The following is a 25865-nucleotide window of genomic DNA, read 5'->3' as shown; positions in this document are numbered from 1 at the left end:
CTTTTCTCTCTACACACTCTCTCTAGGTGACCTAATCACATCTTTTGGGTTTAAATATCACCTCTATGCTGACGACACACAAATTTACCTTTCAACCCCTGACCTTACACCTGCTATACAGACCAAAGTTTCTGAATGCCTCTCTGGAATATCATCCTGGATGGCCATCCGCCGACTGAAACTTAACATGGCAAAAACAGAGCTCCTTATACTACCTCCCAAACCTGGCCCTACTACATCCTTCCACATTGCTATTGGAAATACGATCATTCACCCAGTAGCCCAAGCACGCTGCCTAGGGGTCACACTTGATTCCTCTCTCTAATTCTCCTCTGTAGAGATGTTAATGGTATGTACTAAAACATTATTTTTCTGTTCAACTTGGCATAAACCCTAAAAAGTATGTTAATAGTGTTAGCACAGAACTACGTTGTTCTGCATCAGCAAAAAATGTATTTGACGGAGTAGGGATATTTTATTAAATAGGTTAACAAGATGTATTATTTTCAGAGAATAGATCTTAGAAATAATATAATGCTCATGATTTATATTTACTAATACTAGTTATAAATAAAAAAAAATACACAATCCTGTCTTCATTTCAAATTATCACCCATGTTTCAACATGACGCAATGAGTCATAAATGATTTAAAACCACAAATAATGTATCAAATGTAGGAAGTATATATATATATATATATATATATATATATATATATATATATATATATATATATATATATATCATAATACTGAGTTAAGTTATGGTGAGTAAAAAAAGTGACAAAAACCCTCCAGCATACAGTTATATTTGTATATATATATATATATACAGTGTTCGACAATTGTATACATTTACTCGCCCGGGGCGGGTGGATTTAACCCCCGGGCGAGTAACTATTGGCCCAAGCAGCACACGTGTTTTTTTTTTAAATTCCCCCGTTCGCGCTGAAATTTCCCTGCTCGCGCTAAAAAAAAAAAAAAAAACTCCCCTACCTGACTCCTGATTGGCGCGCGCTCCAGGCTTTGTGGGCGCGCAGCCAGGCTCTATATGAGCCCGCCCCCAACGAGCGGCCATTCTGCCTGGAGCTCTGTTGGAGGGTAAGTACTCTCCATGCTGCGGCCTCTCTGCTCCTTCCCTGCGATCACCCTGGTCCCCACATGGCTCCCTACTCCCCACTGCGGAAGCTCTCCTGTCCCATTCCCCTCCTCCTGTCCCCTGCTCCTGTCCCCTGCTCCTGTCCCCTGTCCCCTCCTCTGTCCCCTCCTCCTGCTCCCTTCCCCTCTTCCTGCTCCTGTCCCCTTCCCCTCCTCCTGTCCCCTTCCCCTCGATCCACCGATCGATGTCAGGGGCGGGAGGTCCCGCTGCTGCAGCCCGGTTGGCTTGCGGGGGGGGGGGGGGGGCTCGGCCCTCACCACGTGCCTCCCATGCGTCCCCTACCTTCATGATGGCGCAGCCGCCGCATGAGGTGGGGGGGATGTCGGCCTGGCCCCCCCCCGCCACGAGCATCATGCCGCCGCGGGCTGGGGGGGAAGAAGCAGCCTGCAGCTTGGCCGTGCACTGTGACATGCCGGCGAGGGGAGCAGGGCAGTGGCGGCCACGGCGGGGCTGACTGTCACCTGGGGCGCCCAGTGGGGGATACCTCGCCACGTGCCTCCCACCCACCCTGCTGATTGGGGGGGGGGGGGGTGTCGGCCTGCCCCCCACACGAGCGGGAGATGGGCGTGGGTGGGTGGGGGAGGAGCGTGGTGCTGGTCGCGGCCTTTCCTCCCCTGTGTGTGTGTGAGAATGTGTATGTGTGTGTGTGTGGGAGAATGTGTGTGTGTGTGTGAATGAATGTATGTGTGTATGGGAGTATGTGTATGTGTGTGACACCAGAGGTCCCCCCCCAGTCAGTAACCCCCCCCAGTCAGTAACCCCCCCCAGTCAGTAACCCCCCCCAGTCAGTAACCCCCCCCCCAGTCAGTCACCCCCCCAGTTAGTAACCCCCCCAGTCAGTAACCTTCCCCCCAGTCAGTCAGTCACCCCCCCTGTCAGTCACCCCCCAGTCAGTGTCAGTCACCCCCCAACCCCAGTCAGTCAGTCACCCCCCACCCCCAGTCAGTGTCAGTCACCCCCACCCCCAGTCAGTGTCAGTCACCCCCCACCCCCAGTCAGTGTCAGTCACCCCCCCACCCCCAGTCAGTGTCAGTCACCCCCCCACCCCCAGTCAGTGTCAGTCACCCCCCACCCCCAGTCAGTGTCAGTCACCCCCCCACCCCCAGTCAGTGTCAGTCAGCCCCCCACCCCCAGTCAGTGTCAGTCACCCCCCCAACCCCAGTCAGTGTCAGTCACCCCCCCAACCCCAGTCAGTGTCAGTCACCCCCCCACCCCCAGTCAGTGTCAGTCACCCCCCCACCCCCAGTCAGTGTCAGTCACCCCCCACCCCCAGTCAGTGTCAGTCACTCACCCACCCAGTCACCCCTGCCCCACCCAGCCACTCACCCAGCAAACCACTCAACCAGCCAGTCACTCACCCAGCCTCTCTCTCTGTGTATCACCCACCCTCTGTGTGTGTCACCCACCGTTTCTCTCCTCTGTCTCCCCCACACTCTCTCTCCCCCCCACACACTCTCTCTCCCCCCCACACTCTCTCTCTCCCCCCCACACTCTCTCTCTCCCCCTCACACTCTCTCTCTCCACCCCACACTCTCTCTCTCCCCCCCACACTCTCTCTCTCCCCCCCCCACACTCTCTCTCCCTCTCTCCCCCACACTCTCTCTCCCTCTCTCCCCCACACTCTCTCCCTCTCTCCCCCACACTCTCTCTCTCTCTCCCCCACACTCTCTCTCCCTCTCTCCCCCACACTCTCTCTCCCTCTCTCCCCCACACTCTCTCTCCCCCACACTCTCTATCTCCCTCTCTCCCCCACACTCTCTCTCTCCCTCTCTCCCCCACACTCTCTCTCCCCACACTCTCTCTCCCCACACTCTCTCTCCCTCTCTCCCCCACACTCTCTCCCCCACACTCTCTCCCCCACACTCTCTCTCTCCCCCACACTCTCCCTCTCCCCCACACTCTCTCTCTCCCCCACACTCTCCCTCTCCCCCACACTCTCCCTCTCCCCCACACTCTCCCTCTCCCCCACACTCTCCCTCTCCCCCACACTCTCCCTCTCCCCCACACTCTCTCTCCCTCTCCCCCACACTCTCTCTCCCTCTCCCCCACACTCTCTCTCCCTCTCCCCCACACTCTCTCTCCCTCTCCCCCACACTCTCTCTCCCTCTCCCCCACACTCTCTCTCCCTCTCCCCCCCACTCTCTCTCCCCCCCCCCCCCACTCTCTCTCTCTCCCTCTCCCCCCCACTCTCTCTCCCCCCCACTCTCTCTCTCTCCCCCACACTCTCTCTCTCTCCCCCACACTCTCTCTCTCTCCCCCACACTCTCTCTCTCTCTCCCCCACACTCTCTCTCTCTCTCCCCCACACTCTCTCTCCCTCTCTCCCCCACACTCTCTCTCCCCCACACTCTCTCTCCCTCTCTCCCCCACACTCTCTCTCCCTCTCCCCCACACTCTCTCTCCCTCTCTCCCCCACACTCTCTCTCCCTCTCTCCCCCACACTCTCTCTCCCTCTCCCCCACACTCTCTCTCCCTCTCTCCCCCACACTCTCTCTCCCTCTCTCCCCCACACTCTCTCTCTCTCTCTCCCCCACACTCTCTCTCTCTGTCACTCACACTCTGGATCTCTTATTTACCCTATATATCTTAACTGCCCTATACTACACCGAAATCTTAACTACCCTATACTGCTTTCTTTCAGATCTGGCTCAAGCTTCACACGGAAGACATCGGAACCCCCCCCTAACCCAGAAGACAGGTAATGAACACCTCCCCAATGTATAACATTGCGGGAATGAGGGTACCTGGACATTGAGGGACTGCGGATCAGGTAAGATCCCAGGCGGGATTGCTGCTTTAGATATTGTGAAGCGGGGACGTCCAGACACTGGTTAAGGGGTTCAGGAAACTAGTCATTCACATCTGGCTTTTATTTCTAGATCTGACATTTACACACACACGTAACAAGGACTAATTGTAGTATAATGTAATACAATAAATACATTTATGTCAAAAACGAATGTTGTTCTGACTAGGAATTTATTAAATGTATTTTATCTATATATTTTATTTTAAAGCGGGGTTGGGGGCGGGACTAGGGGCGGGGTTGGGGGCGGGACTAGGGGCGGGGTTGGGGGCGGGACTAGGTGGCGAGTAGATTTTTTGGTTGGGCGAGTAGATTTTTGGGTGATTTGTCGAACACTATATATATATATATATATATATATATATATATATATATATATATATATATATACACATGCAACACATTTTATCAAGGTTTGTATTATTTTTTTCATACAGAACTTTTGACACACATTTAAAAAATACATAATCTCAACCTCTCTTTTTCTTTCCTCTCTTCTTAGCCACTCTGTCTTTGTTACTGTCCACTCAGTTTAGAATATATGTATATGTATATCTTATTTATATAGCACCAGCCGTGTACATAGCACTTCACAGCAGAAATACACGTGATATAATAATATAACACATAATGGAAACAAGTGCTTTAAGACATAAAAGTTACATTAGGAAAAGGAATCCCTGCCCTAAAAGAGCTTACAATCTAAGTGGTGTTCTGATAAGTGTGTCTGCAAGGGGCCAAGGTCAGTGCATACGAGATGTATAGGATGGAAATGATATAACATTTGTCTAAAATGTATTAAGATGACAAATTGCCGACTACCTAAATTTGGATCTGAAGAATAAATTGACCAAATTTTGTGTTATTTGCCCATTTTTCAGAGTTAGCTCCATGTTTTTTTTCCTTCAACAAGTATCAGCACCATGGACAGAAGCCTGATTTCCCCATCCTTTGTAGTCACACTTAGCAACACATACTGTACTGGAGACAATACGTGAAACCTATCAGCCATGCAAAAGCTCTTTTTTCCATTCAATACGCTTAACAATTATGTTGTTGGACTTATGTGAATAGTGATAAAAACGTGATTTACAGTCTCTATGATTGCTGCGGAACCAACAACTATGAGAGATTAATAAAGTAATGCATTATTGATTTTCTAAAAACCATTCAACAAGATGTTACCCTTTTTTGCTACAGTAGTGTACAAATAACTCAAAACATTGTATTTATTATTGTATGTTAGATATTTCTTATATTTATTCCTATGCAATATAGGATTTATTTATTCCAAACAGTACATGTACGATGCAAATGTACAGTACATGTCATATGCAAAAATAGTGTTAATTGCACTCCCTCTATATTTATGTTTATCTATTCTTGTGTTATCTGAAATATGATCACTTGTTAAAACAATTCATGTGCGGAAAGGCAGAATATTTACATACATACATACATACAGCCTTGAAAATTGCAAGGCCAGTACAACCAACCTCACACTGAGACCCATTAAGGTTAAAACATGTCTGTGAGTGGTTTCTCTGGCTTTGCATCTGATTCCCATGCTGTGCTTAAAAGCTGTGTTAACAGCGAGCATTAGCTTATAAGGGTTCAATGTAAAATGGATTTCAGGCAAAAGGTGACATGGTGTGCTCATTTGCATGCCATTTCCCAGAATCCCTTGCTGCAGTGGAAGCACTATATGCTGGGTGATAATGGTGAAAGGCAGGATTGCAGACCTGTCTAAGACGTGAATGTGCTCACAAGTGATCTTTTTATTTGCTATATACTATACAGTGTAGGTTTCTTGTCGCCTGTTTCACCCACCATACGTTAAAATGTACACACACTCACATACTCACACACACACACACACACACTCTCACACACACACACACTCTCACACACACACACTCTCACACACACACTCTCACACACACACTCTCACACACACTCTCACACACACTCTCTCACACTCTCTCACACACTCTCACACACTATCACTCTCGGCTCATAGTTCCCTAACTGGAAACCCATTGCCCTTTTTGTTAGTTTACCTTTTTTGCTCTTAAGCAAATCTCTCTTGCTTTGCCTCATCTGATTCAGTCTTATGCCTTGTCCCCTTTAGAGAAACCTCTGATTTTTGGAAAAGCTTTCCTTTCTCCTGTCATTTATGTTTATAGCCCATTTACTCACTCCTCTAGTAATATTTACATATATTACTATCTTGCTTGCCAAGTCTCATCTACTTCATTTTATACTCCCTCCAACAAAGCAGCTGTATCACCTTTGATCTACAATCACTAACCAATTTACACTTATTCTAACTCCTGCTGTGTCCTTAACATTCTAATGTATAAAGCAAACTCATTTCATGCACTGGTCTTACAAGAATTTAGTTTTTTTAACATAAACATGCATTATTCATTTAACGTAAAAACACACACATATGTATATCTTATCTATGGGATAAGGATCTGAATTAACGGGATCATTGTGTGCTGGTTGCGGCATTTTATTATATATATATATATACTTATATTTTTATATATAAATATATATATGTGTATATATATTGTGTGTGTGTGTTTACGGCAATTGAATAATGCATGTTTATGTTAATAAAAAAATCTTATAAGACTATATATGTATATACAGGGCTCAATAAATGCACTTGCCCACATGCCTGGGGCGAGAGCATTTGAGCCGCAGGCAAAAACCCATAACACCAGAAGTGGGGGGGCTATATCCCCCAAGAAAGCACCTATCACACGCTGCCAAGCCTGTGCGGGTCAGGGTGAGGAGTCAGAGCCCCGGACGTTGTGTATGTGAGGAGGAGGAAAGGAGGAAGGGGGAAAACAGCAGCGCCGGCTTCCAGTCTTACCCCCTCACAGACCATGGAGCTGGAGCAGTGACAGCCTTGGTACGGTAAGAGGCAGACATTACTAAACAAAGCGCCAAGGGACGGAAGTGAGAGAGACCTGTCAGGGAGGGGGGCAGTGAGAGAGACCTGTCAGGGAGGGGGGCAGTGAAAAAGACCTGAGGGGGGCAGTGACCAAAACCTGAGGGGGGCAGTGAGAGAAACCTTTGGGGGGCAGTGAGAGAGACCTGAGGGGGACAGTGAAAGAGACCTGGAGGGGGACAGTAGAGAGACCTGGGAGGGAGGGGGCAGTGAGAAAGACCTGGGGTGTGGTGGCAGGCAGTGAGAATAACCTGTGGGGGGCAGAGGGAGAGACCTGAGTGGGGGCCATGAGAGAGATCTGAGGGGAGGGAGAGAAATCTGGAGGTGTCAGTGAGAGAGACCTTTAGGGGGCAGTGAGAGAGACCTGGGGTGGGTGGGGGGCAGTGAGAAAGACCTGAGGGGGGCAGTGACAGAGACCTGAGGGGGGCCGTGAGAGAGACCTGGGGAGGGGGGGGAGGCAGTGAGAGGAACCTGGGAAGGGGGGAGGCAGTGAGAGATACCTGGGAAGGGGGGAGGCAGTGAGAGATACCTGGGGAGTGTGGGAGGCAGTGAGAGACCTTGGGGGCAGTGGGAGAGACATGGGAAGGGGAGAAGGCAGCGACAGAGACCTGGTGAGGCACAAGGGCAGTGAGAGAGACCTTGGGAGGGGGGGCAGTAAGAGAGACCTGGGAAGGGAGGAGATGGGGGAGCAGTAAGAGAGACCTGGGGAGGGAAAGGGGGCAGTGAGAGAGACCTGGTATGGGGAGGTGGACAATGAGAGAGACCTGGGGAGGGGGGTGGGGGGTCAGTGAGAGAGACCTGAGGAGGGGGAGGGGGCAGCGAGATATATATATTGTTATGATATAAATTCTCATTTATACATTTTAATATAATAAAAAATGTATTTCTAACACTGATTGTAGTATTGTATAAATGTAATACAATAAATGAACTATATTATCAAAAACAAAAGTTATTAGTTCTTATTAGGAATGCATACCCGTTAAAAATAATTGAGGGAGGGGGCAGTGGGTGAGAAGCTTTTTCAGTCGGGCGAGTAGCTTTTTTTTGTAAATTGTCAAGCTGTGTCTCTCTCTTTTTTTTTTCTACATATATATAGATATATCATATAGATAGACCATTTTATTACTGATGTGCAGATACTAGAATATACTAAACTAAAGGGCACATTTATAAAGTGCGGGTACGGGTTACAGCACCAGTTCTGGCGTTAAAGCGGCAATCCGGAGCTGAATCTCCCTTCTTCCCGGAGATACTTCCCTCCGTATGGGGTTCCGTAGCTGCTATGGCTCGCCAGCTGGGATTCATACAATGGCTGCTTTTCAAACCTCCCATGTACAGTGGGCCAATAGGAGGCCGTGACATCATCCTTTGTGTCTTCCTATTGGCCCACATGATGTGGGATCTTTAAACTTGCAGGAAATAACACCAGAACCTTTTGGAGGTACTGTAAGTATTTCAAGAAGCAGCGGGTCCCCGGAGCTGAAATCAATGTGGTTCAAACCTATGGTTTATGGTTTGTTGCTTATATGCTTCAAACCTATGTAAAATAAATAAATACATTTAAAAAATGGCTAGCGTGGATTGCTCCTTTAACTCCCATTTAACCCTTAACAGCACTTCATGAATGTGACCCTAAGATGGATATCGTAACAACTATAGAATTGCAGGATTGCAGGTCTGATAGATATTTTACAAAGTAAACAATAGTATATTCGTCTGAAATCATATACTTAAGAGTATACAGTATATATCAAGGCAAATGTGAAGCAATTTTGGGGCAAAATAACTGCACCGTATATATCAAAGAAAAAGTCTTATTGATTTCAATAGGATTTTTTTTGTTGATACATCTTGTGCAGTTTTTTTGTCTCAGAATTGCCCCAATTCTGCCTTGATAAAGAGACTCCTTAGGTTGTTATTCATTCAACTCCCATTAACTTCAATGGGACTTTCTGTGCGGTAGAGCCTTGATCAGCTGTATCACAGTTTAATGTATAACCCCCTTAACTTCTGCTTTACCATCACGATACTAAAATTACAGCGTAATTCAACACTTGCCTTTCATTTGGGATCAAAGCATTACATCAGCCTATATTCTTCTTTTTTTTGTACAATATTAACCATATACAGTACCATGTTCTTATCAACAGGATCCACAAACAGCTGTTACCCCATTATAACCCATGATCTATCTAACGAGTGTCCTTATGAAGACCCACTTCCACCCATGAATATCAGCCCAGCACTCATTGCCTCCCCGATCTGGAGGGAAAAAAAGTTCCTCCATAAGCCACCAACATTTCTAGAATGGAAGCTCAATCTGTACAGCTAATTTCATGTTATAAGGCAGAAGGCACTTTATTGATGACATACGGGCCAGACAGCACATCTGATTAAAGAATTATTGGTAAAGCTCTTTACAGCCATGGTGCATGGGACCAAGAACCCTCCCAAGGTCCAAATAATAATGAGTAGAAATGTGACCTCCACAGATTTCTATGCAATGTATTGATCCTTCCACTGCCCATGACAACAGCCACTCGCACACGTGACCTCCTCAGGATTGGGGTTACCATAGTAGTCTGTGCTCCTAACTACATAATACGTTTTGCTTAACCTCTTTTCCAGTATAATAGCAAGGGCATTTTGTATAGAGCCATCTGAATCAAGTAGTATTCCCCACTGACCTTACACATTGAACGCACAACAACTGGGTTCCATGGTTAATCCTTTGAATATGCCGCAGAGCATTTATATGTATGATTTAACCGTGTCTCAAGCAATGGCAATGACCTTAAGCCTCACACCAACATTTTGCGTTGCCAGTTCTGGTAGGCATTTAATTTCCTTGATACCATAACACTCATGCAATGGTTTAAAACATATCACCAAAAATATATCAGTAGCTTCAAGGGACAGTGCCACCTACTGGGCCACAATATATTTTTTATCAAGACACTAACTTATATTTTCCATTCCCACCCAGAAAACCTTCAGTGCTTTCATTTTGAAGTTATTCATGAGTAACTTCCTAGTATTCTTCCTTTGTACCGGCAACTTTGGTATCACGTTAGCATTTTTATGAACCAACAAACCTCTAGTAAAATTAGCATGTGTTATATACAGTAGTCCCTGTTGTTATTATTAGCTTTCCTGTTTGGAGTTGGTCTTTGGAGCCTAAATATGGATAGGTTTTAAGCAAATACTGACACAGCAGAGAATTTGACTTGATGCTGTAATGTTGTTACATTGCATTGCTGCCTTCTCCAGCATGGCATTTAAGTGTTAAGTTAATGTTGTTTGGCTCCAGCACATTCTATTTTAATACCATTGCCCCGTTGTTTACAATAGTCCTGTGTTTCTATGGAGAACAAGAAATTGACTAAAATATTACCAAGGTAAAGAGTTGGGCTGGCAGGACTGCAACTATGCATACTGTATGCTCTCAGGGTAACTGTTTCTTCAAACATGCAAAGAAATAAGCAGTCACCTTACTCAAAGGTTACCTAAAGAAGCACTGCTGGAAAAAGGAATAAGCATTTAAAAAAAAGACATAGGGAATCAAACAAATCTTTAAATAATTCAGCATCCCGGTGTTAATCACCTTTACAGTTCATGTGCATGAAACAATGTGACCTCAAAATCATTAGATCCTACGAAGGAACTAACTGATATATTGCTGTACCCCTGAAAATCAATACATTGCAAAGCAGATATATCTAGTGCGCTAAAGATAAAGATATATTCACTGTACAGTGGCAGTCTTTACCGGTCTAAATTTTTGTAGACAATCACTGATTACACCTTTAATACAAAAATATCCCAGGGGAAAAAAAAAACCCAATATCAATACGTATTAAACCCTGTACATTTGATCACAAAGTATGAAAATGTGTTACAATTCCCTTTAAACAACTGCAAATTCAGCTTACCCCATCTTCTGGTATTGTACAGCAGTGAAATGCGAAAATATACAGAATATTCTTATCAAGTCAATGCCCACTTTGTCTCCTGGTCTGCCTAATGTCATTAGATGCAAATGCAAAAAGATATTTCATCTGTCAGTAATTCAAGTAAAGCTGTATTTTTCAAAACCGCTCCACAGGAGACCATTACAACAGTGGGGATAAGCCAAATGCCTACTCATCAGCCACTGAGATACAATCTTCAGAGGAATGGGATGCTATTTTCAAAGAGGCTGCTGAATAAACCATTTTGAGACCACTTTCGTTGAACGGGCCATTACAAATTACAGGAGGTTTCGTTCATAAAATAACAAAGACTCAAGGATGAAAAGCACCTACAGTATGTTGCAGTTTGTTGGGGGAAAAAAATGAGAAGCCTAGTGGCATGAATATATATACTGTAGCCTGTTTGATGCTGCCCTTCTCAAGATTAATGATAATATTGAATATAATAGATCAGAAAGTAAAACCTGTCCTATGCTATCAGAACATTCTACAACTCTGTTCGTACAGCTAACTCGTCTGCAATTCATTCACGGTGTTAACAAATCATAGCACAATGCCCGCTCACACCTGCAAAATGTGACTGAAAGTCCTTGCATTCTTCAATAACAAACTGCTTTGCAACTGCACACCAGCATTTCACCCCTTTCATGTATTTCAAACCTCTGCGACGCTAAAAGGCCATATGAAATTGTTTATGTATTACAAAAAAAACAAGAGAAGGATTTTGTAATGCTGATCGGGTGTTGCACACATCAAACGAAATTTGCAAAATGATGACAGAGGCTTTTCTCTGAAGCCGTACCTGCTTAAACAGATGTGGAGCATTCATCTGGTAAAAGAAAAGGTCATTCCTTCTTTGTGCATATCGGAACAGAAATAGAGGAACCACACAGCCGGGCTACAGAATGAGAACAATACTAACCTCGTCCACATTTTCAAAGGCGTTGATAACATCATACGGCAAACAGGACAACAGATCAATCACAAACCAAGTCTTCAAGTAATTCATACGAATTAGCTTTGGGTCTGATATCACCTCCCCAGCTGGTCCCACAAAGGTGGTGTGAAAATTGAGGACAATATCCACCAAAAAAATTACATCCACGATGCTGTCCACGACAAGCCACGCGACATTATTCTGCTTGGTCTTGAAGGAGACATTGTACGGGACCAGGATAGCAGTGTAGAAGGTTAATATCAAGATGACCCAGTCCCAAGTAGTTTTGAAAACACAATAATGCAAAATGATATGTGGTGGGGTCTTTGGTGCCTCTTGCTTGTATTGTGGAAGAATTTCCGAGCCGAGCTGCAGCACCTGGAATGAACACAAAACATTGGTTTATCTAAAGTACTGTATAGATAGTATGGAACATTACACATCCAACTGGGTGAGTGTTTTTACAGTCTATTTAAACAAAGCTATGTTGCATATATGTAGTAATAAAGAAGGGAGAGGTAGTTGGTGGTTTACCTTTTATTGTCCAACAAGTCGTTTATACAGTATGTTACAAGCTTTCCAACCTCTGAGTTCTTCGTCAGGTTCGAAAGCTTGTAACATTTCAACAACTTGTTGGTCCAATAAAAAGTATCATACCACAAACTCCCTCTCACTTCTTTGTTACTACATGGAAGAAAGGACCAACACGGCTGGCTGCCCACCCTTCTTTGCATATATGTAGTGTTGATTCTCTTTTTCCCCCTTAATTAAAGCAGCCTTTTATTATCAACACCAACCTGAAAAGCTATAACAAAAATCCTAAGGGATATGAATCAAGCTGCCATACTGGGTGTTCTGCCGTTTTACAGAAGGTAAAAGTGTCATCTGGAAGACGTGGCCTCTTAACATCAGTGTATGAAACTACTTCACGGAAATCCTCCTGATGGGAAGAGTCAAAGAATATTGAATAGGGCCCCGTTGTTGGATATGTTTGCTTTTTGCTTTGCTTGTGTTAAAAAAAAAAGGGGGATGCAGAGAGCGGTTACATTGAGAAATATGATCAGTTAGGGGAGGAGTTGCTTAATGCAGCGGGTTCTCAACACCAATCCTCAAGACCCCCCAACAGGTCAGGTTTTCAGGATATCCCTGCTTCAGCACAGGTGGCTCAATCAGTGGCTCAGTCTTTGACTGAGCCACTGATTGAGCCACCTGTGCTGAAGCTGGCTCTTCGACTCAGCCACCTGTGCTGAAGCGGGGATATTCTTAAAACCTGACCTATTGGCGGGTCTTAATCCCCCCGGCTTAATGTATAATAAACATATCCATGTTAGCATGTTTTGCTACAAATCTATCCACCGTCAATGCAGCAGACAGGGCTGATATTTATACTTCTACTTAATTCATGTTTGAACAAACGCTTCTGACATTTCATGCACATAATAAGGAATTATAATGTTTATCACGGACATGCTGCATAATGCTAAAGGTCCCACTATTAGCAAAGTGAACTAATAAGAATGGTCCCACTAAATAAATCAGGACATAAAGTATCAAAGGACTGGAGGCGTACAGGGGTATTCAATACCGTATGTGACTTTTCTTTTCAGGGAGGTTTAAAAAATCGTTTCCCCCTAAATATGAAATATTTAAAATAATGGAAGCATATAAAATGGCATGCAGGATAATATACCGGAAGATGAGATGTAGATTAAGTAAAGGGAACTTTCCACCAAAATGTTAGTAGCTTGTTTTTGGCTAATGGAGACCACAATGCCGTGGTCTGTTCTGCAATACATTGCACCTCTCCAATAATGAAACCATTAGTAAATATATTTTTATTACCCTGTTTTTGGAGTAGGACCCTTGTTTTCTTCGTAAAGGGCCCTGCTGCAGCCAAACAGATTAGATCAGTTTCACCTATACAGCATTGTTCTTCATCTAACATAGGAGTATATTAAAAGTGTGATAGCTACTATTGTCTCTGCTAATGGTCATTAACAAGAATGTTCAACACGCTAATAATGGCAAATGCACTTTAGTGAATATACTCTAGTGAAGAACATCTTGTAAACAAGGTTTATTCATTTATGTAAAGCAATAAGATATGACTTAAGGCAGGGGAGCTCAACTTCAGTCCTCAAGCCCCCCACCAGGTCAGTTTTTCAGGATGTCCCAGCAGCACAGGTGGCTCAATCAGTGCCTGCTTCAGCACAGGTGTGCAGTCTTCAACGGAGCCTCTGATTGAGCCACCTGTGCTGAAGCAGGGATATCCTGAAAACCTGACCTGTTGGACGGGGCTTGAGGACTGGAGTTGAGCACCCCCTTGCCTTAAGGAACAGTCTCCAACATTTACTTACACGCTACATTGGAGCTGTCGTTTCTGCTATATTGATGCACAACTAAAGTTTAAATGTGAAGTGTTCATATGGTTTATAGAACAAAAAGAAACAGAACGTAACAGATTCAAGAAGCAGAGAAAGTTACACATCATGGTATTTAAAAACTGCAGGGTAGCAAATGAAACACTGTCCAGTGGTGGACAAATACTATAACTGAAACATCATACAGGTACCAAAAACATCGCACACAATTACATTTGGTTGAGCCTTTCAGTCCCACTGATGAAAAGTTAAATGGTTCACTTACACAAACAATCTCACTGGGATTTTCCTAAGAATACACCCTGTGTTTTGCACAGTGACTAGTACACAGCATACAAATAACAACCTATACGATATTCACACATTTATAGTAACCAGTTTGTGATTGTTCCACTCAAACATGAAACTATGGTATTGGCACTGACCCCTCCTGTAACAGAGTGAATTGCAAGCGCCTCCGGAGCTGGAAACATTAAGCAATCGTTATGAAAGACTAAGGAGCTTCACTTCACTGGTAGATGAAAAAAAAAATTCAAGAGTAAGGCTATTGCCAGCAAAAAAAATATTCTATTATTTTTTAAATGCAGAAAGATTGACAGTAGATACCATAGGGTAGTTCTCTGAGGGCCACACACATGTCGTTTTCACTGCACACTTCAGAATGAATGGAATCTCTGCAAGAATACAAGGTCTAGCAAACACACTGCAAGAACTGCTCGGAAAAAACGTGGGTATTCCACGTAAAATCATATTTAAAACATTATGCTTATGACATGTCATTTTCAGGCAAGAAATCGATCATGACAGCTCTTGGATTCATGGCTATAAAAAGACATCCTTGGCAACAAGAAGATACGTCTGTCACGACATAACACACAACTCCATCCTTTATACGCGTAACATTCCAGTTCTTGGTTGCTTAGCCTAGCTGGAGAATGTGTGCTATATATTGCACATGGGTCATAAACTCTCCTTTTAAAGGTGGAAGTCGTTAAAAAAAACCAATAGGAATCAGTGCCTGCTTGACGTCACTCCTTTATTTTCTCAATGATCATGGTGTTTCTACATTAACGTCGCCGTCACAATTACTTTCCTTGCTCTGCCGCGCTGTGCTTTTTGTCCGTTTTTAGCCACACACATGCAGTGGTTATTTCCAAGCCAGTATTTACATTTGCCATTTTTTTAGAAGCCACCCATTTAGACAAACAGACAAGATTCAATGAAAAAAAAAAACAAAAAAAAGCACCTTCATACACAACCCCCTATTACCAGGGGTGCCCATCTCCAGTCCTCAAGAACGCCCAACAGGTCAGGTTTTGAGGATATTCCTACTTCAGCACAGGTGGTGCAGTCTTTGGCTGAGCCACTGATTGAGCCACCTGTGCTGAAGTAGGGATATCCTCAAAACCTGACCTGCTGGTGGCCCTTGAAGACTGGAGTTGCCCACCCCTGGTGTAAGAGACGAATGCATTGCTAAAACAAGTTACACCACCCAATGTGAAATGGGAGTTACAGCACGCGCATGTTTCCAAAGTATGTGAATGTTGAACTTCAGTACATGTTTGGGGCAATACTGTATTTTGAGCCCCAATTTTCTAGGCACCCAATCATACTAATTTGCACATGTCAAGTGTCTTACATGCTCGTCCCATGTTTTCTTCTTTTAACTTGTCTCCCAATGAATATACACAGTTATGTGAAAAAGAAAGTACAGCCTCTTTGAATTCCATGGTTTTACATACTGATAATAACAATCAACTGTTCCTTAGCAGTTCTTAAAATGAGGTAAATACAACCTCAGGTGAACAACAACACATGGCATATTACACTGTGTCATGATTTATTTAACAAAAATAAAGTCAAAATGGAGAAGCCATGTGTGAAAAACTAAGTACACCTTATGATTCAATATCTTGTAGAACCACCTTTAGCAGCAATAACTTGAAGTAATTGTTTTCTGTATGACTTTATCAGTTTCTCACATCGTTGTGGAGGAATTTTGTCCCACTCTTATTTATAACGTTGCTTCAGTTCATTGATGTTTGTGGGCATTTGTTTATGCACAGCTCTCTTAGGGTCCCGCCACAGCATTTCAATCGGGTTGAGGCCTGGACTTTGACTGGGTCATTGCAACACCTTGATTCTTTTCTTTTTCAGCCATTCTGTTGTAGATTTGCTGGTGTGCTTGGGATAATTTTCCTGTTGCATGACCCAATTTTGGCCAAGCTTTAGCTGTCGGACAGATGGCCTCACATTTGACTCTAGAATACTTTGGTATACAGAGGAGTTCATGGTCGACTCAATGACTGCAAGGTTCCCAGGTCCTGTGGCTGCAAAAACAAGCCCAAATCCTCACCCCTCCACCACCGTGCTTGACAGTTGGTATGAGGTGTTTGTGCTGATATGCTGTGTTTGGTTTTCGCCAAACGTGGCGCTGTGCATTATGGCCAAACATCTCCACTTTTGTCTCGTCTGTCCAAAGGACATTGTTCCAGAAGTCTTGTGGTATGTTCAGATGCAACTATGCAAACCTTAGCCGTGCTTCCATGTTCTTTTTAGAGAGAAGAGGCTTTCTCCTGGCAACCCTTCCAAACAAACCATACTTGTTCAGTCTTTTTCTAATTGTACTGTCATGAACTTTAACATTTAACATGCTAACTGAGGCCTATAGAGTCTGAGGTGTAACTCTTGGGTATTTTGCAATTTCTCTGAGCATTGCACGGTCTGACCTTGGGGAGAATTTGCTGGGACATCCACTCCTGGGAAGATTAGCAACTGTCTTGAATGTTTTCCACCTTTGAATAATCTTTTTCACTGTAGAATGATGGACTTTAAATTGTTTGGAAATGGACTTATAACCCTTCCCAGATTGATGGGCAGCAACAATTGCTTCTCTAAGATCATTGCTGATGTTTTTCCTCCTTGGCATTGTGTTAACACACACCTGAATGCTCCAGACCAGCAAACTGCTAAAACTTCGGCTTTTATAGAGGTGGCCACACTTGCTGATGATCAATTAATCAAGGGCATTTGATTAGCAGCACTTGTCTGCTACTTAGCATCTTAATTCCTATGGAAACAATAAGGGTGTACCTAGTTTTTCACACATAGCTTCTACATTTTGGCTTTAATTTTGTTAAATAAATCATGACACGGTGTAATATGTCATGTGTTGTTGTTCATCTGAGGTTGTATTTACCTCATTTTTAGACCTGCTAAGGAACAGATGATTGTTATTATGTCCTGATATGTAAAACCATAGAATTCAAAGAGGGTGTACTTTCTTTTTCACATGACTGTATATATATATATATATATTATAATGCTACAATGTATGAAAAGAAAACCCAAAATGAGGTTGGAATCGATAACAAGCAGTATGCAGGTCGTGAGTCACGGGAGCGGACAACGCTCATGTAAAAATGGAGCAATCAATGATGTTGTCTGTGGCTTCTCCTGTTAAGTCATGCTCCCTTGTAATGTTTGCACAACTCAGAACTCGCTGAGGTCTTCAATGAGCAAGAGCAATTTATAGACGTGCTCCTTCCCCATGTTTAAGAAGTGCTGTGTATGAACAATTGACTACCCAAGTGTGTCTGGGGACGCTGGCTCAAGGAATGTAAATTCATAATCATGACTATTTTAAGCAAGAAGAAGGAAGCTAAGAATATTAAACAAGGCATCACATGTAACCAGACACAATGCAGGAATAATGCGTTGAGTAAGAAAGAAATTCAGTTGAATCGAACCCTTCTTCATGGAAGTATATGTATTTTCGCACATCTAACAGTCAACCAAAGTAACAATTTGCTTTGTTATAAATAAGGAGCATGTAGTGTATGCATAGTAGATAGAATTGCAATGCTTGCTGATACACTCAAAGGAAAATGAAAATAAATGAATATTTACACATTTATGGACATTGTTATTATGCGATTTGAAGAAGGAGCGGCTCAGTGAGTAAAGACACTGGCTGGCACTGAGTTTGAAGCAGGGGAGAATGGTTCAATTCCCAGTGTCGTCTCCCTGTGACCTTGGGTAAGTCACTTTATCTCCCTGTGCCTCAGGCACCAAAAAATAGATTGTAAGCTCCACGGGACAGGGACCTGTGCCTGCAAAAATATCTCTGTAAGCGCTACATAAAACTAACAGCGCTATACAGGAACATGCTATTATTATTATTCATGTATGTTCAAGCAGAATTTCCATTTCCCAAAATAAATATATTCATATGTACACACAATTTTGCTATTATTGTCTAAACCTTAAAATCATTCTATTGAAGTGAACAGCATTAGCAATATTGGTTTATCACTTAGTTCTGTATTACCTCAGCGAGCCGGGAATGCTTATGAACATTTTCTCCTTTATGTACGGTTGGAGTGAGTTGTTGCAATACGCCCCTGCTGCTTGTAAGTGCTCTCGTCAGGCGCGCTAATTTCCCCCAGCCTGGAAAAACAAAACGGAGATTACACGCGGTGACAAACATCCAGAAAACCACCTGCAAACTTATTACGCGAAGATTCTCCTACACCTCCTTTGTTTTTAGACAACAAAAATAAGGAGCGTGATATTTAAAATATCAGATTTTTTTTTTAAACCTGCTTAAAATTATATTTTTTAATCATTAAACTGACATTTCGAGGGAGTCTCCTGGTATCGGTGGGGTACAGAGAGTGCAAAAATGAAGGCTCAGATCCACAAAGCTCAGTTAAGTCCGTGCTAATAACGGTCGTTATTTAGTCGTGTTTTGTCTCTAACATATACAGTCCCCATAAAGCTAATTGTATCCCAAAAACAATGTTTGTTGTCTGTCATTGTAAAATAGAATTATATGCTGCACACCATAAATAGAACGAAAAATAGGGGATACATTTACCGGTGCTTCTGGTCCAGGGAAATCCTGTTAGTGATCCAAATTCTGCAGAACAAGTGAACCAGGGGTCCACGGATTTATTTAAACTAATTTATTGTGCCAAAAAAATAATAATACGTTTCGACCGATGCAACTACCTTTTATCAAGCGTCAGTGGCACTTGATAAAGACCATTGCATTGGTCGAAACGTCGTATTATTCTTTTTTGGCACAATAAATTTGTTTAAATAAATCCGTGGAGCCCTGGTTCACTTGTTCTGTTGTCTATCATTAGCATTAGGTTAGCACTGCCTTGCGTTAGCTTGAATTAACATTATTCACATGATGTATCTCTTACATAAGGGTGGCGTTACTCCCCCCCGGATGCTGAGATGGGGGGGGGAGGGGGGTGGAGAGAGATGAGGGGGAGGGGAGAGATGGGGAGGGAGGAGAGAGAAATTAGGGGGAAGAGAGAGATTAGGGGGGAAGAGAGAAAAGTGGGGGGAAGAGAGGGTCGCTTCTTTGCTAGAGTTCCACGTTGCTTATATACCACCCAAAGGGCACCTTTATACAACACATGGAGATACCTGGGATATATGCTAATTTAGATATGCAAAGTATATTTCAATGACTACATTTGCATATATCCCAGGTATCTCGGGTGTGCTCTTTTTTGTGCCCAGGTATCTCCTCCCCCCTCCATCAGGTATGATATAAATAACACCGGGGGAACTATAACAGTGGTCTGTGGATAGGCGTTCTGGGAGGGAACACCTCTTTTGCATATCATTAGCATTAACTGGCGTAATAATGAGCTCAATGCCGTTTCCGACTGATAGCAGCACCTAGCACGGCATTAGTGAGCTTCGAAGATACATGTTAGCACATAAAGTTAAGGCAATAACGGATCTCGGTGGATCATGGCCTAAGGGAGTAACAAACAGCACAAGATTATTCAAACAAATTATTTATTTTTAAGCAACGTGGTTTATTCATTTTTTCCTTCGGAAAATCTGCTGCTGGTGTTTTTACTTCACATCACAAGTACACTTTGGGATCTACATACAATGCTTTGAAAACTGCCTTTTTGGGGCGCAAAATTGGCGCAGGAAAATCTCATTTCAATTAGGCTTTTTTTAATACACCTGAATAATAACCGGAAATTGTTTCACGGCGCCAAAAAAAAGGCGTCAAATCCGTCCACCCAACACTTTGTCCCAACACCAGACAAAGAGCAGGTGCAGCCCGAAACTTTTGCATGTCCCGATGATTTTCAGTTTCAATATGTAAGATTGCATCAGTTCTCTCTCAAGTTCCTTTGTGAAGCAATATCTGCAGGAAACAGATGTTGCAACTTATCTATTCTACGTACACGGGCGCGTCCAAAGGTATACCTTGGGTAAGCCACCGCCTAGGGGGGCACGAGTGAAAATGTAGCTTTTTTAAAAATATATATGTAGGTTTGAAGTTCGGGGTCTCCGGAGCTGAACCGCATTAATTTCGGTTCTGGGGTCCCCATGCTATCTGAGATACTTACCGCCTTAGGCCATAATTATACCACATGCAGCTGAGCGGCAGCGTGATCCGGTGATGTCACCCTCACTTTGCCGGCCCAGCAGCATCGTGATTATACCAGGGCTTCGGGAGAGGAGGTAAGGAGGCGTGGTGGAGGCGTGGCCGTGATTGGTTCGCCCTCATTGGCTGGAACCACTCACGTGACGCAGCAGTCGACCCCACAAAACAAATTCTCAAATCGCTCCAGGAGACTGCCGCCCTGCAGCTCCACGCGGCGCCTGTGCACAGCTATGTGCACGCCTATTGTTTTTTTAAATTTTGTTTTTCAGGCGTGCAGCGTTTCGGCGCGCGATTTTTAGTAGAATCACGGCCTTAGGCGGTGGCGGTACTTCCTGCTCAGGTTTAAAGCCCTTGGTCACAAGGGCCAATAGGAAACCGCCTATGACATCACGTTTTCCTATTGGCCAATGTGATGGGACAGCTAAACCTGAGCAAGAGAGACTGGCACCCTCTAAGGAGGTAAGTATCTCAGGAAGCAAGGGGTCCCCAGAGCCGAAATTAATACGGTTTAGCTCGGGAAACCCCCTGCTTCCTATCTAGGAGCAATGATTTGGTAAAAGATTTTTTTGGGCACGTTTTTTTTTTCCGGGGGCACCTAACCTAGGGACAGGCCTGTAAACAGTAGTAGTAAACCTTGTCATCTTACATGATACACTCTTGACTTCTGTGGATTGAAGCACACTTGCTACACTGTTACTAAAATCCCCAGGAAAGCATCTTAATAACATCTAAGCTATGAAATGTATAGTTGCACGTGGAGTACAACATTGCATTGAAATTTGGCTGCCAACCGTGCTCTCCATTACAATTGGGGGAAATACAGGAGTGACACCTTTAATTTTGTAAGTACCTGCAACGCAATCAAGTGCATATTCAATAAGAAGGATAATTTTTGCTTATTCATGATTAAGTTATTTGCTGATGAAAACACATTGATATTAGGAGACAGAGAGCCCAGTCATCAGAAAAGAGCGGAACCTTTCTAGCATTTGCAATTGATCTGCAGCCAATGTTGTTTTTGTATGTACTGATGTGTTAGTTTATTTGTATGTACACTGTATGTACAGTATGTATTTATGTATGTACAGTATGTATGTATGAATGTATGTATGTACAGTATGTATGTATGTACAGTATTTATGCATGAATGTATGTATGTACTGCTGTGTTAGTTTATTTGTTTGTTGAATGTATGTATGTACAGTATGTATGTACAGTATGTATGTATGTACAGTACAGTATATATGTACTGCTGTGTTAGTTTATTTGCATGCATGCCTGTATGTATGCACAGTATGTATGTGTAGTATGTCTGTATTTAGAGTATGTATGTACAGTATGTATGTACTGCTGTGTTAGGTTATTTGGATGTATGTACAGTATGTATGTATGTACAGTATGTATGTACAGTATGTATTTATGTATGTACAGGTATGTACAGTATGTATTTATATCTTAATTTATATAGCGCCATCTATGTACATAGCGCTTCACAGCACTAATACATGTGACATAATATAACATATAATGGGAATAAGCACTTGATCCTGAATAGTAACATTAGGAAAAGGAGCCCCTGCCCCGTAGAGCTTACAATCTAAGGGATAAGTAGGAATAACGTACAGAGACAATAGTAGGGTGTTCTGGTAAGTGTGTCTGCAAGGGCCCAAGTGACATACTGTACTGTACGAAGAAGCCATATGAAGCACTGAGGAGATATCACAACATGTCCAGTAACACAGAACTGCAAAAGCAGATGTTCTATACAATATTTTGCATCAATATTTGAATGAGGAATTTCCCTTTCATTAATGCTTCTAACTAAACTCTCTCACAAAAAAGTTAATAAGTGACCTAAGTATTTAGACTAAATGAGCAGCGTAGTGGTAAACAAATACTGTTTTTGAAGTAGGTCAAGCCAGTTCAATTCCCAGTGTCTGCTCTGTGTGTGACCTTGGACAGGTCTCTTTATTTCCATGTGCCCCAGGGACCAACATTAAACTATAAGGTCTTTGTGGTTCATTCAGCCTCCAAAATTCCCCACTGTGTACAATGTCAGTGCTATATAACGGGGGTGCTCAACTCCAGTCCTCATGACTAGGGAGACCATATATGTCCCGGGAAAAATCGATCGGTGCTTGCACGATCGGTCGCACATGCGCAATCGCCGCATGCCGGCTGCACATGCGCGATTGGTGTTTTCCGACCACGCATGCGCAATCGGCTTTTTCCCGCTGTGCATTCGCGGCCCGCAAACGTCGATCATGCACATGCAGCTGGCAAGTGCCGATTGGCATGTGTGGCCAGCGCCGATAAAAACTGGAACAGTGGCCCAAAAAGCTGAGACAAAGGCCTAAAAGCCGGGACTATCCCAGCTAAACTGGGACGTCTGGTCGCCCTACTCATGACCCCCCAACAGGACAGGTTTTAAGGATATCCCTGCTTCAAACACAGTGGCTCAGTCAAAGACTGCACCACCTGTGCTGAAGCAGGCATATCCTGAAAACCTGACCTGTTGGGGGGGGGGGGGGTTCCTGAGGACTGGGGTTGAGCACCCCTGCTATACAAAACAAACATAAACTTATTACTATTTAAGAAGAATAACACAAGTTGAGAAAAACACAGATGTGCACCTTCAGATATTGTATGGCAGAGAACGGCTGCATACCGTATGTTCTGTGGTATACACTGAGTATTCTTATGTACTTGCCATCTCCATCAAAACAAGACTTTTTTTTTTTTTTTAGAACGCATGCGTTATAATGTCACGAAGAAGGTCTTCTTCATGTGACCAGTGTTATTTGCTCTCAAACACGTTCCATGTTTTAGTAAATACATTTTTCAGAAACGTTGCAGGGCTGGTAAATGATGGGTTAATATGACCGTCTCCCATTCCCCGTTTGTCAGAGCTATGATTTATGGTTTTAACAAGTAGACACATTTCTGCACAAAGAGTCCCTTTTTTCTTTTCTTTTTTGGGAGTGTCTGAAAGATGCAATTATCTGTGTATAATAAACTAGTATTTGATTAACACAATTAGAGGTGACATGTCCGTTTTCTAGAACAAAATGAGCACCACTTGCTGCAAAAGAAATATAGCTACCCAAGTCCTCTCTAAATACACAAGACTCCTTCAGAATCTCATTAAGACAACAGATAAAAGAGCACAAATGGTTTTATAAACGGAAGTTAGGTCACAGATTGGCAAAGACTAAGTTCTCCAGTTGGCCGCGCGGAAATTAAGTGACTCATGTTTGCCATTTTGGAAACATGATATGTGTCAACATCCAAAACGGCTAGAATAAATTTGAATTAGACTCCTGCCTCCTTTGTTTAATGTGGTTTAATTGAATCTGTAAATCATATCAAACATAATTAATATGGTGTTCCTGCTATTGCATTCCTAATGCTTGGCGTGGACGATGTAAAACAAAGACAGGAGTCTGGGGCAGCAGTGGGGGCTGTCTGGCTAGTCTAACATGCTATGTATAGCAACACAAGAAATAGAGTATTGATTGGTAGTATAATGATGCATTTCAGCAAAATAGTAATTATTAGGGGTTACTTATCAAAGTCTCAGCTGCAAAGCTGGGGGAAATAGTGATGCCAAACACAACACCATACAGTATCTATGGAAGAAAATAATCCAGTTGAAAGCTATTGGGATTTAATAAATCTGGTGCTTTCTTCCTAAACAAGTTTTGCAGGTAGTAGGCTTTGGTAAAAGACCCCCATATAGCTGGTCCTGTGCAATGTGTTGCAGGGCCCATTGGTGAACAAGGGGTTTTAGCTGTTCAAAACGGATGCAGCAATTTAACACAGAATATCTAGCCATACCAGCTGTGCTTGATAGAATTAGCATGGAGATATCCAATTCAGGGGATTATTACATAATAGGTGGTTAGATACACACATAGATACAGTAGCATGGGGAAAACAATCCCTACCCCAAAGAACTTACAATTTAAATATGTAGACGGGTATTTAAAGTCACTAAAGAGGTTATTCATTGAACTACAATAGTGCTGATTATTGACTTTAATAGGTGTTGCGATGTGATAGTGCTCCGATCGGCACTATTGCAGTTTAAAGAATAACCCCCAAGAGTTAAAGTAAGTGTACTGTGTTTAGTGTGCGCATGATCAGATTAATTTAATGAGTTCATAAATATAATAGCTTCAATATGAAAATAGAACATTCTGGGACAGATGTAATTAGGGAATTTTGGAACGAAATTGGCGTATATATTTTGTCACTTTTGATTTGCGCCGATGTATCCAGGACTGTGCTCCAGTTTTTGTGCCATGTGTGTCAGCTGTTTTTTTGGGGAGTGTCAATAGGAGAAGTTAGGGAGGAGTCACATGCACACACATTATAATGTGATACATCAAATTCTGCGGCTCTGCGTGTCACTTTTTCTCCTTTCAATTTTGAGTAATAAAGACTGCTAGGTCTGAGATGATGGTTACTTTCTTGAGTAAAAATCTGCACCTTATGTAAGAAACCATAGCTACAAGTTTGGTGTATATGATGCAAATTTGGAGCAAAGTTGGTGCAATGCGGGGCAGTTGGCTTCTTTAATCCTTGGTGGCTTTCTATATCCCTTTGTTTCTTGTAGGCCTGTCCTCTATCGCTGTATTACATATTATTTTATCAGGCCAGGAGTCACTGAGCCTTGCTGTGGGGTATCACACCTCAATCCGGCATTCATTTCCATTGACTTGCATGGCAGACAAATCCAAAGCATTGCTCATTTGTTGTAGCTTAGTGTGTCCTGGCCTTAGGGTAATACGTACAAAGCAGTGCCATGTCATAGGACCAGTAACTTGAACGGGCCATGAGGTCTCTTCTGGCTTAACATCACTTAATAAATATGGCCCTAAATTCCCCAAAACATCAGTACTGTCTTATCAGCAAGTTATTTTTTTAATAGTTTTCGTTCATCGCTCTAATTTAGGGACTGTTTTATGCTTGTAAAATCTGTGTTCTTGCTTAGTTGTTAGACTGCTCCTCCATGCAATGTGTACTTGTATTGTATTGTATGTCTTTATTTATATAGCGCCATAAATGTACATAGCGCTTCACAGTAGTAATACATATCATATAAATACCAAATAATATAAATCAGGTCATGGGAATAAGTGCTTCAGACATAAAAGTAACATTAAGGAAGAGGAGTCCCTGCTCCGAAGAGCTTACAATCTTCCACCTGA

At 43.0% G+C, this 25865-nt stretch overlaps 1 protein-coding gene across 2 annotated transcripts in view; it reads right to left on the bottom strand.

Annotated features, from left to right (window-relative positions):
• Positions 1–25865, bottom strand: part of KCNH1 (potassium voltage-gated channel subfamily H member 1) — a 408948-nt gene that overhangs the window by 332194 nt on the left and 50889 nt on the right. For both annotated transcript variants that reach the window (XM_075595705.1, XM_075595706.1), the window contains 2 exons: positions 18553–18671; positions 11827–12219 (listed from right to left, as the gene is read on the bottom strand). In XM_075595705.1, coding sequence (XP_075451820.1) covers positions 11827–12219; positions 18553–18671 — 512 coding nt within the window. The remainder of the gene's footprint in view (positions 1–11826; positions 12220–18552; positions 18672–25865) is intronic.

The sequence above is a fragment of the Ascaphus truei genome, chromosome 4, assembly GCF_040206685.1.
Source record: "Ascaphus truei isolate aAscTru1 chromosome 4, aAscTru1.hap1, whole genome shotgun sequence".
Taxonomy (NCBI): Eukaryota; Metazoa; Chordata; class Amphibia; order Anura; family Ascaphidae; genus Ascaphus; species Ascaphus truei.
The sequence above is the reverse complement of the archived record's forward strand: the minus strand, read 5'-3'. Positions and strand labels throughout refer to the sequence as shown.